At 38.8% G+C, this 13,148-nt stretch overlaps 1 protein-coding gene across 1 annotated transcript in view; it reads left to right on the top strand.

Moving 5' to 3' along the window:
* cadm2b (cell adhesion molecule 2b) overlaps positions 1–13,148 on the top strand; it is a 138,942-nt gene that overhangs the window by 89,367 nt on the left and 36,427 nt on the right. Inside the window, exon 2 of the mRNA XM_071924728.2 lies at positions 3,941–3,967. Coding sequence (XP_071780829.1) covers positions 3,941–3,967 — 27 coding nt within the window. The remainder of the gene's footprint in view (positions 1–3,940; positions 3,968–13,148) is intronic.

Genomic DNA, 13,148 nt, shown 5'->3' with positions numbered 1-13,148 from the left:
ACTACAAGAGGAGGCTATTTCTTGAGGAGCTAAGAAGTGCTCTTGTCAACCCCTACATTCACAAGGAAACTGCACCTTCTGTGAACCCCAGTCGCTGCGGATTTGGTCAGGGCTCCTTGAGCTGAGACCCGGAGTCCTGCTCCACCTGCAGCTCCACCTGCAGCTTCATGCAGGGTGAACAGAACAGAGAGGCGCCAGGAATGAAGACAAGTGACAAAACTAGCTCAATGTTTATACTACAAAAGAAGACACTCATTGTGGTGTATGACACATTGGATAAAACCATCCACCAAGTGATTTATGTTATTTTGCAAATACTTTTGAAAGTATTTGTATTACACACACAGCAGCAAGTTAATGCTAATTTTTTTAGCTTAGTTTTTCATCATGTACACTACAGAGACACCCAAACATTTCAGTAGCATTGGATTCAACTTCACAATACTCTACTGCTTGTATGGTGTTAAATTCGTTGTTGACTTGTTGGCTTAAGGATTTTTTGTGTCCAAATATTTTTATGTCCAAATATTTAGCAATGCAGTGACTACAGCAAAAACCCTCCTTCTGCTCTATCTAACGCTGTGCATGGGTCCTTCAGTAATGGAATTTCTCCAATTTAATGTTCTACAGTGACAAAATTAGGCCCAAAGAAATACCTATTTTCATCATTTCGAGCAAAGGTAGGAGTAGGATGATCATTTTGGTCTCTCTGTGTGCCAAACCTTACCAGATTTCTTGGAAGCAAAATCAGGCATCCGCTGAAAAACCCATCAACTCACTGCAAAATCAGTTGTGAGCTCTAAATGAATATAATCTAAAAGTTCCATCTCTATACTACCTCCCAGATAGAATATCTTAGAGGAAGACCTAGCACTCACTGTTGATGTGGCTGTGAAACATCTAAGGCAAACGCTGTCCTTTTTGAATGCCTTGCCTTCCTCAAGAGGCTTCTCATGAAATGTGCAACGTTTCTAGAAGGTTTTTTGTGTATAGGCAGAGATGCAAATTTGTCATCTGGGAAATGCAATTGTGCAGTCGAAATCGTGAATATTGAATTGTATACTAGTGTTTAATATGCGTCTTTCTTTCTCCTTCGATGCCACTCACTACAATGACTGCCCTCCCTCCCTCCCTCCCTTTGTGAACGTGGCTGTAGTTTATGGTGCATTCACATGATGTGGGAATATTCGTTTGAGTGACATGATGGCTCAAAGCAATGACTTGGAAGTGTTCATGAAAGTGATGCAATGAATACTGATTTTTCTACCGTTGTTTCCTCACTCCCTTTGATTTTTAACTGTCCATCTTTTGAACCAAAGTTATTCTTAGAATGATTTTATAGTGATGACCTAAACAGTTAGTATATGATATATTCTCATGAACAAATGACTAGAAATATCCTTTTTAATTCCGTGGCAGAATGTCCCTCCCTGGACTCCCAAGCTATAATGTATCTTCAGGTTTTTCTCACCTTTATGTGTTTGCATCCCTGATGGGGCTCTGCCTATCAGAAACCTGAGCCTTCTTCTTTGGTCCATTCAAGTCAAAGGAGGTTGTGGGGGATGCCTTGGTTTGGTGAACCCGAGATTTCTCTGTTTTACTTCCAAAGAGCCTCGTCGCCTTTGGAAGAAGCCTCTGTGTGAGTAATGAGACTGAAACTTGGGTCGTTCCTCATCTTGGCTCGCCAGCTGACGAAGTCAACAAACGCAACAAAGGGAGGGAGCAGAACACAAATTCCCTGCTTGTAGCCGAAGCCAAGAGTTTACCATGTTTCTTCTAGGATGAAGGGCAGCGTTTGAGCAATCAGGTTGACAACACAAACTGTGTTAAGGAAAGTGAGGATAGAAAGATGTTTCTCTGCCTTGGTTGACTCAAAGTCCATTAGCAGATCACTCAGCTCTTTCAGTTTTGGGTAATCTTTGTTAGCTATCTTTGGCAAACCGTCAACCTGTTTGAACTGCACTCTTGATCACCTCTAGGAAACCATGGGCGCTCTTCCAGCCTGTCCCACATCATCCTCTCTGTGGGTGATTCATGTAGACAACCCTAACCCACTTGACATGTTCTGCAGACTCATTTCCAAGCTTTTTTTAGAAAGACATCTATTTTTTCACTGGACATCAGATCCAAGTGAGAGGCACACTTTTTCAGTTTCCACCTGTGCCTGAGCCATGACAGCCAAAGCGCCTGTAGGTGAGCCACTTTAACCCCATGATAAGCAAAAAGGTCTTCTTGGTTTTCAGTGTAGATGTCGTCGTCTTCTCAGTCATGTTAAGAAAGGGGATGGGTTACCTGCACAGACAGTTTTATTGCTGTCTTAAGCTGCTCTTGGCGCCGTGGCATAGGAGCAGTATCTGTTGTCAGCATGAACTGCAAGGTCTATCCCGCTAGAAAGCCATTGTTTAACTGTTCTATCTCAGCTGCCTTTTGGACAGACTTTGACAAGACGGATCTTAGAGCAGGACCTTAGCGGTGAGTTCTCCACCGCAGACTTGTGTGTGTGTGCACTGAGATGTCACATCGGAGGGTGGCAAGGCGTCCTCCTCCCTGTCTTGCTGTGGTGCAGAGTGCTGGTCCTGGGTGGAGAGCACAGCTTTTCTTCTCACTTTCACATTGTTAACTTTCAGTGCTGCATTTGCAGTTTTTAGGGATGTGTGCTGTGCGATATCTTCTCCAAGGCTTACCTGTACATTCGGTGTTAATCTGAACTAGTCTAATGCCTTTGGCAAGATTGTTGTTTTACTGTTCTGTCCTCATTACACGTGACTAAGTGTATCTTGAAAGAAAGGTAAGCGCCTTCCTTTCTGTAGCCACTAGAGACAAACAGAGCTCCTGTCTCCAGAGTGATGATGAAAGGAAGGTGTTTTCCTATCTGTCAAGTTACCCTTAGTAACAAGTAATTTGCACAGAAGATGAAAGTTGAAACTGTTATTGTGCAATTCCTCCCAGGCATGGTGTGAGACAGATTAGCCCTTACAGGAAAGCATGTGCTAATTTTGTTACGGTTAAAGGAGATTTTACACATACTTATCACTAAGTGATTGGATCATCGCAATGGAGTGTGAAATATTTCGTATTTTTTGTTGAGACTAGATAAAATGAAAACATGTATTTTTGGTATTATCTTCATCACATGATCCTTGAGCTATATGAAAAGTTATATGGTCATAGTAAGTATCATTTTGATTCAAAATATGTCAAAAATAGCGTTACATACTTTCCCTTGCCACTATAATCATATACAGCGACAGACAAGACACACAATGGTGATTAATGCCTTAAAATTTTAATTAACGCTTTTACCATTTATGCTATTTTGTTACTTCAAGCAAACAGGAAACAAAGCTTTAATTCACCAAGTAAACCCGGATTCATTTTGTTTACATATAGCAGTTTTAGCTATTTGTCCATAACGTTATGGATCAATTTTGATACACATAGTAATAAGTGGAGCATGTGACAAAACATTTTTCTCAAGAAAATGTAGAAGCATAATAGATATGTTATGTCTTTTGTACTGAAAATGAGCGATGCATGCCTAACTATTTATGGTCTATGGACTACCAGCTACAGATATTTGTTCAGTATATGTTAATGAATTTTTTACATGGCTAAATTTGTTATATGGTTTGAATTAGTAAAGCTGTACTGTTTGTATTCCTGCACTTCAGGCATTCCAAGTGTTCCTGCGCAGCCACTTTCTGCTCAAAATGTATTATCTTGTTTCTATTGTATTGATGTTAAAGGACTAACACTGGACATGGCATGTTTCTAGGATGTGTTATAAAGCAATACTTCACACATTTCCACATGTACTGCATACAATCATGTTCTCCCTGTCACCACCGATGGAGCAAATAATCACCATATTATCAGTGTTACTCTTTCATACAACCTGTCTAACCTGCTGTTTCCCTGCCTTACCCCCTCATGCTATCAGTGGCTGGGACAAAAAACAAAGCGAAAGGTGAGTTATTGCCTCCATTTTCTTGCCACATGATTTATGTTGGACACAGTTCCCAATAAACAATGTTCAGATCGCCCTTTTATCTCCCCTTAGAGCCCGGGAAGCATTAACATACATTCACCGCCTGCTGCAAGCCTTTCTGGGGATTTTTTAACCTTTATATATCCAGGAAAAGGTTTGCTGAACATGCTCGCTCTTTTTCAGAAACAACCTGTTTCACATTCATATGGATTCACACAGCCACACCAGGGAGCTACCCGGTGCAACCAGTCTTGCTTTTCCGCTATTTCTACTGTTGGCCGGTGTGCAGCTCCACTGGAGCAGTTTGGGGGTTGTTGCTGGTTCAAGGGCATCTCAATGGTAGTGGAGGGAGGAGAGAGTGGTGCTCATTTGCTTTCCCCACCCAGATTTTCCCAGACAGACTGTGCATTCAATCTGGAGACCGTCTGGTCATAAGACAGCTTCTCAAAGTTTTTAGGTTACTGCTGCCCTTCAAAATGTAATGCTTAGTCCTAATGTTATCGATTATTGGTATTCCTATTGTTATTATTGATTCTGATATGGCCTAAAAATTCATTATGCACTGGGCTGAGAATTCCAGCATTTTTGTTTGCTGCTCACCCAGGAATTACTAGAAAAATATTCTGATACAGAGTATTTGATTTACAGATATCATATTGCATTTACATGTTCTGTTATTTCTTATGTTATTGTGTTGTGTCATTGCTTCTTCTGATACTATAACTGCATCCTCTATAGCATCGCAACACTAAAACCCCAGTGATTCTGCTTGTAGAGGATTTTTTTTATATTTTTTTTTTCCTGCCAGTGTTACTTCCATTACTGCTAGATTAAGTGAAATTTTGACTTTCTGGGGATTCTGGCTAATTTTGTGTAAGCCAATGAAAAAGGACACTTGTCATGACACAGGAAAACCTGGTGTTGCATAGTGAAGTGAAATCTATCCTCCTATTAGCTACTTACATGGCCACATTATCATTCTAATCTCAAATATTGATGCATTAATTACACCAGTGTTTTTCTTTGACAAGAGTTCAACCGAACCAAGTGATTAATGTACATGAATGAGGGTTTCTTCTTTTTTTCCTTTTTTAAATGCAGTGTTTTCTAATTACAGGAGGACTAATTAGGAAGCTAGTTTTTAATTAATGGGAGATACACATTCAGCATTCATATGGTTGAATCCTAGTCCAACTTTTGGAAGCTATTTTGAACATACATATATATACATATATTTGAACATTTACATAGACATGCAATACACATATAGATAAACATACTGTATGTATGTCCCTTGTATTGCTTTCAATTGATTTAACTATATGTAGGTAGCTAATCACAGTTAATAACACTGGTTAATAACACATTCATAACACCTGAGTATAATGAATACAATGAATACAATCACATGTAACATTCCTGAATACTGATTCATGCATTTTGTCAGCTTTCCTATGGTGTTCATACTGTCATTTGTGAAGTAACTGTTTAAAACATTTTACCAGTCTAAATTTTCGAAATATAAAGTTATCCTGGCAGTTGTCATTTTAATGAAAAAACATGCCTCTGGATTTATTTATTGAGACTTTCCATTTAGGTGTATTTGGACACTCATGACTCTCAGCTAAATGTAAATGGTTGGATGAAGCAATCCTTTGACCAGTGCAGGTCCAGAGAAAAGGAGAAGCATTTAGTTAAGTGTAGATATACAGAAGGCTAGAGGGTTATAGCAAATATCAAACAGTCTGAAAAACAGCTTCCTGACAGAACATTTCATGGCTACCCCCAAGTCATGCTTTTCAGTTAGAAATGGCAAGGCAGACTATAAGTATTGAATTTTTTTTTGCTCAATAAATTGAGAAAACTGTTCAACTGCTATATACGAAATGCCATAGGTAAAACATGAAGCTGAAATAAGACATGGCATTTTCATTAATGTGCCATGTAGCATTTATGACACATATATTCAGGCGTTATGAATGTGTGTTTCTAATAGAGGTCCATTTTAAAAAGGACAGGGCGAGGATTCCTGTTACGATGAAAGGTTTATTGAACATCTAATACCATTCCTAAGTGAGCAAATTAGGATTTTTTTTTGTATTCATCACTGACCAAATTATCCAATGGCCTTGTGCAGATGGAAGAGGGACGTTTACCTCTCTCACAGTACAGTCTACTTTGTAAATAATGTTTCAACGGGACGTGGTAACTAGTCTCATTCATTCCCACCTGATGGCTTCTCACCACCTTAAAGGAAATCCATACTTATGGTAATTGAGAAAATATGCCGCTGCGTAGATCACAATCAAGCTTGTGTCCTGTTGGATTCTTATTAATTAAAGCGTTTATCGGCATGGTAGCAGACTTCTGGAGTTAGGTTTGATCGCTATCAAGGGCATTTTCTTGTTGTGAGCCATATGTTTGTCTGTGTATAGTCCTCATCTCTCAAAATCTAAACCATGTAGAGAATGTTTGCAAGCATCAGGATTTGGTAAAAACCCTAATCACCAGAAACCAATATAAGGAATGTGACACCTAGTATAACTATCACCAGTTGAACATGTAATTTCAGCTTTTTCCCCGTTTCACCTGGAGACACTATTTCTGGCCCACTTTCTGAAGCTGATGTATTGTCGCTTTCCTCTTCCCTCCCCCCTCTTCTTCTTTTTTTTTTCCCTGTACAGCAGAAAAAAAAAAACACTGTTAAGAGTTTCCCCCAGCAGGGATATTTATTGCCAGTTCTGTGGATTGTCCACCCTCCTACATTCCCCCACCACCCCCGCTGTGGCAAATCACAGGGGAGGACAGTGCTCAGTACCACCTCTGAGTCGAGGGAGGTTCACTCCTGCTCAGGTGCTATTCAGTAACAGCCACCAAATGTCCTTTTTGATGGAGGGTAAAGCTGACAGACAGCTCACTCTGTCCTGGTTATTTCCTTTCTAACAGGTTTCACGGGGCTCTGTAACAGCTCAATCAGCTGACTGCATCATTTAAGATCACGCTATCAGTTCAAACTATGAATACAAAACATAATTGATACACGATTGTTACGGAGTATAGGGTCATTTCAACATCCTGCCTATCTGAGCTGCTGTGAGCTGTTCTTGTTTAAACATGGTAGAACTCCACTATAATCCCAGTGCAGATACAAGATGTGCCTACAGCAGAGGTGGAAAGTAACTAAGTATATTTACTTGAATACAATTTTGAGGTGCTGCCACTTTACTTGAGTATTTCCATTTTGTGAGACTTTATACTTTTACTCCACTATTTCAGAGGGAAATATTGTACTTTTTTCTCCAATACATTTATGTGATGGCTGTAGTTACTAGTTACTTCGCAGAATAAGTCATAGTAGGAGTAGTTAGACCTAGCGCCACCTGGACCGCCTACAACATTAAAATAGGTTACTTCTTCCAGTTTAATGCATCAATAATTTAACACTCTGAAAGGGACCATTCATGAGTACTTCATGAGTATTCTTGATACTTAAAGTACATTTTACTGCTAATACTTATATACGTTTACTTAAGTAATCTTTTGAATGCTGAACCTTTACTTTTAATGAAGTATTTCTCCATTATGGCATTTCTACTTAAGTAAAGGATTTGAGTACTTTTTCCACCACTGGTCTACATTAGATTGAGGCTCCACAGAAACACATTTAATGCAAATAAGAAGGATTTTGCCAAACCATCTAGAGGCCATTTACACCTGGAATTAAAATGATAATCGAGTTACAAACTGCAGCTGGATTGGGTCTAGATCAATGTTTGAGCACATTTGCACATGTGTATGTGTGACCTAATGTATCTTCTGTCCTCTCTGCATTTGTATTTTAATGCCAGGTGCCAATGGAGTGAGAAAGAGGGTGACACAGAGTACATTACTGATCTGGGCAAAAGTAATCACAGCCTTAGCTTTTACCATAATTACATATGGATTTTCCATGACTTAATGAATTGAATATTAGAAGGCCTAGTAGGAAGTCAAATGTTCCTATGTTGATTTAGATACTTTATTGAAGTGTTGGATAAGGGCATTATCAAAAGTTGAATATGTTTGAGCAGCTAGATTTACAGTTTAATTTTTATAACATGCATCACTTTGCACCGGCAGTTTACAGATTAGTTCCAGTTAATGCATCAGAACTAGATTTGGTCCTAATGAGCTACTGTACATAAACAATTGCTTAAATCTCTCCAGTCAACTAGGCTTACAGCGTTTAAAATGGCACACCCTCTTGAATGCCTCAAATCAGCAGGTTTGCCATATACATAGGAAGCATTTGTGTCGATGTTGAACCAATAGGGCTTAAATTACACTGTCAGCACAAATGATTTTTTGTTTTTTTGTTTTTTTTTGTGACAGATCTGACCTTTCAGTCTTTACAGAAATAAATCACATGAAATCTGTTTTTCCCCTTGTTTTTCCTGTTAAGACTGTTGAGAAAAGGTCACTATAGGTGAAAACAATCAGATTTGAGCGGGTTACTTCATGGGTTATGGGGCAATTGATAAAAGTGGGCTATTTTATCTACTCCCATAACCATTCACCTCCAAAGCATTTCCATTGTCAATATTCTTATAGATCCTAGATAGAACCTAGATGTCCCATCTAGGTTGGATAAATAAACATAGTGATAGGCCAATATAGTCAGAACTGCACTAACCATTAGAAGTTATTTCAATAGTAGCCCACACTACCAAAACTAATAATATATTTTAAAAACAATAATTAAGTAGCAGGCTAATTTATCAAAACAATTAATAGTGCTAGCGTCTTCTGGATTTGTTAGCTAGTGCGCAAATCAGATGTGTTTACAACAAAACAGTGATGAGCTGTGCAGATACTTAGCTAGCTAACAAGCTGATATTGTCTAAGCACAAAATCAGTCAGATAGCTACATAAGTGGTGAAATGATCCATTCGCAGTCAAAAACAGCACAGATATTTACTCTGTCTTATTTTGTTGAGATGGCCAAGTTGTATTTTAGAAACACAATCAGCTGTTAAAAGCTACTGTTGCCCAAGAGCTGGGGACCTCCAATATGGCCGCCAGAGAGTGTGTGACATCACCTGAAAGCCCTCAAGAGAGAGGAAATGTGATCCAGACCTCCAAGGCATCATTTATGATAAAAACAGATAAAATAATGTCTCTGAATTACATCGAGTTGTTGCTTCCAAAAGACAAGCATAATAGAATTTTTCTCAACTAATTGCTGTGTAGATACAGCATATTATTACTACAGTAAGTCAAGAATTGTTACGTTTAAGCCTTACAGGTGGACTTCTTCCTAATGGCACAGTTATTTAAAAAAGCACCATAAGGGGAGACATAAGAAGAAATGAAAATAGTTATTGTGACTATAACTTCTTTTAGGAAAAATAAGACTTTATCTTCTACACAGAAGTTGGGCCTTGGTCCCACTGACTTATTGAGGTGGGTGGAGTTTCAAGTTGTTCATGCAGCCAGTTGAGGACATTTGCGGTATCGTCTCTCCCAGGACTTCGGCATTGGCTTCAAACACTGTTTTGGCCCCTTGGTTTTCACTCAGGAACTGTTATCAACTTTTGAACGAGACACAGCTATAGCTACAGTGGCTATCGGTCTCAATGTAATTATCATCATATTAAGTTAAAATCCTAGCTTTTTTGCAATAAACAAAGTGAATACTTTAAAGTTGCACATAATGAATAAGAGCTTTCCGACCGTACAGTAGAAGATAGCAAGCACACTAATATCCTTATGAAGGGTATGGTCAAATTCCTCAAATGCTGTTTACATCAGCTTTCATTAATCATCTACTTTTGGATATGCCTTCATCCATGGTTATAATTCATTTACACACTTACCTTTATAATGTCTTATTTTCACTTTTCTTGTTTTGTTAAGCTAAATATTTCATCATGTTCATCTCCTTCATAACAACAAAAAACTGTTTCCTCACTTAGAAAGTTTTTTTTGCGGGGGTTGTTTTTACCATTTGCCATTACAAATAACTGAGTGATTAGCACCAGCTGCTGACAAAGCTGTCACAAGCTTAAGACAATGCTACCGCACTAAACTTGTGAAACCGAAGCTATTTAATTTGCCTCAGACAATATGTTAACCGCATAAGGTGTTTATACGCATCAGTATTCTGCCTAATATTGGCGTATTCTGGGCATCATGGCAAGAATCTGAGTTTTCAGAACTGGTCTCATTTAGAATCTAAGAAGTGGATGTTGCCCAAATGTTGTTTACATGATGCGCTTCAAAAAGAGAATGCTGCTGCACTCCAATAATATATGGAATATTAATGGAATTCATTGAAATTCACTGTATGATGAATTCAGTATTAGCTACGTTTGCTTGCCTGCTAGCTGTTATGGTATTTCTAGCCAGCAGACAAGCTAGAAGAGGAGCTATCATCAGTGTAGAGCAGAATAGTCAAAGAATCGTTGGTTTTGAAAAGATCAGTTACACAATAAGGCCCAATGGAATTAGACAATTTTATTCAAATTATGTACAACATGAAGACATGTAATGTCAAAACTGAGCTAGAATTGAAAGTGATCTGCTTTGTAGAAATAGAGATCTTGAATTACAGTGTAAGCTGGGTGAAAATCTTTAGAATGGAGGGATGTGTGCATTCATTTTCAATAGACCTCCGAGTAGAGTCAGCATTAATCTAATCCGCTCCACTCCCTTGTGGGAAGTGTAAATGCTTTACATGATTAGACCCATAGGACTGTGGAGATTCATGTGACAGGCAGCCTGACAATATGTAACAAACTTCCCTGACTATAAGAAGTCTGTTCCCAAGCTTGATTATATATCTTTATAAGCTACACCAAGTTTTGCATTAATAATATCAGTTACACAGCTTTGGTCAACTTTTGACTCATTTTTGACCGGTTATCTTGAACGCATATAGACTATCCTTATCTCCTCTGAATGGCCAAGGTCTCTAGTTTTTGGGTGTACATTTCCATGAGGCTGTAATGATCATAGCAGTCACAGTAGGTTATTTTAGACAGTGGCATAAAACTAGTGTATTCATATTCAAAAGGCTGCTAAAATGACTCATAAATCCAAATTGGCTATGGAGGTACCACAAGTTTCCCACCATGCCTTAATGATATTGAAATAAAGTATAAGGCCCACATTTTTTTTATTTCATGTGTCAACGAGGAAAAGTTTGAAGGCAAAACAACTTGGACTATGTGCAAAAAAACACACCTATGCTTGATCCAATCAGCAATGAGAATAACGGTTAAAATGTGGTGTAGCATGTTTATATTAAGTGATTTATGTGGAACCATGTTTACCTGTTTAATACCAACAGAATCCTTGGGTTTGTTTGTTTCATGTGTTGCTCTAGCTTCAAGTACAACAGTATTTATGCAGTTTGGGAACGTACACAAAGCATTTGGGTTAACAGAAAAGTTTTCAGCTCATCAGTCCAGAGAAATGCTGAAGCAGTTGCCATGTCACAATTAAAAGAAAATTGAAAGAGCAAAGTGACTTTGAAGGAAAATGAAGGGCCAGGTTTGTCACCCATGGTGTAGTATTAGCATGATAATGTACTGAGGTGTGCTCTCATTACACTAATAAGAATGGTATGAAATTGTTTGTCCCAATCAGATGATCCTGAAATGTGGTGTGAAATGAGAGGCAGCCTATTTTCAGTTTAGCAAAGCATCGCTGTTGTGAAACTCTCACTTTAATTTTTCTTAACATGTAGTGTGTGTCTTTAATCAAAACCTTGCTGTGTGATCGGATTTTACCTGCTTCAAGTGTGAGCTATTTACTGTGTAAATGTTGCTCTATGGAAGACTGCATTCTGTTTATTTCTATAACACAGAGATTTGTTGTGGTGTTTTGTTTATTTTCACCCGCTTTCCATCTCTCACCTGTTCCCCAGTTAAAACCAGAACCTCAACCCTGCTGCGGCTCCCAAGTTGCCAAAATAGATATTATTTTGTCCCTGGTTTTATCTCTGCGATCAGAGATTGAAGCAGATTGACCCGAATTTCACTATAACTTCAAAATACTTTTGCTTTCGGCGATGTGAGGACATTAGAGGTTAAAATAGCTTAAAATGGGCTGCTGTGGTGGTTAAGTGGACGACTGAGCATACCTTGGAAACCATTTAAACACTTACTGCATAGGTTTGAATTTTTCAAAGTTGCCTCTGCTCTGTTGTCCATCTTCACTGTACTGTCAGCAAAATACTAGGAAATTACTAAAGGATGGTTGACTTAAATGCATGAATGAGTAATCATTTCCCTTGACATATCTGCTGTTTTCAGACTAGTACTATAACGGGCCTACTGTACCGTACATTGTGTTACATTTGATCATGTTTTGTACTTAATGCAACTCCATTGTACAGTGCTTGCTGTATTGTAGCGACAAAATGAGGAAAAACATTAACAAGTACTTCAAAATACTGCTGCTACTACCAATAGGAGTTATAAAGTGCTTAACAACAAAAAGAAACATAACAGAAAAAAATGAAAGAAAAAAAAATCACTGCAAATGTGCAGGTCAAATTATGAAAAGGCCTTTTTGTGCAAAGGGGATTTGAGAAGTGATTTTAAGGGATGACAATGATTTAGCAGCCTAAGCTTGTCAGGCAGGACAGTCAACAGCCTAGGGGTCCTGACAGCGAAATCCGGTCATCTTTCGTCTTGAGCCTACGCTTAGGAATTGCCAAGAGAGTCCTGCCTGGGGATCTAAGACTGCGCTCTGGCTCACAAGAGGCCAGAAGGTCAGAGATGTAGCTAGGGGCAGGGCCTTGACAAGCCGTAAAGGTTGTCAATAAAATCTTGAAATCATGGGGCGCCCCGGTGGCTCACCGAGAAGAGCGCATATAAGGCTCAGTCCTTCCCGCAGCAACCCGGCTTCGAATCCAGCCCGCGGTCATTTGCTGCATGTCCTCCCCTCTCTCTCTCCCATACCTTCCTGTCTCTCTCTCACACTATCTCTGTCAATAAAGCATAAAAAAAAAAAAAAGCCTAAAAATCTTGAAATCATTTCTAAAACTGACAAGTAGCCAATGTAAGGAGGATGCCAAAATGGGTATAATGTGGTCTGTTCACTTAGACCTGGTGAAAAGCCTTGCTGCAGTATTTTGCACAATCTGGAGCCGTGCCACAGCTTGTTGGTTAAT

The sequence above is a fragment of the Centroberyx gerrardi genome, chromosome 6, assembly GCF_048128805.1.
Source record: "Centroberyx gerrardi isolate f3 chromosome 6, fCenGer3.hap1.cur.20231027, whole genome shotgun sequence".
Lineage (NCBI taxonomy): Eukaryota > Metazoa > Chordata > Actinopteri > Beryciformes > Berycidae > Centroberyx > Centroberyx gerrardi.
Note: the sequence above shows the minus strand (reverse complement) of the source record. Positions and strands in the feature narration are given on the sequence as shown.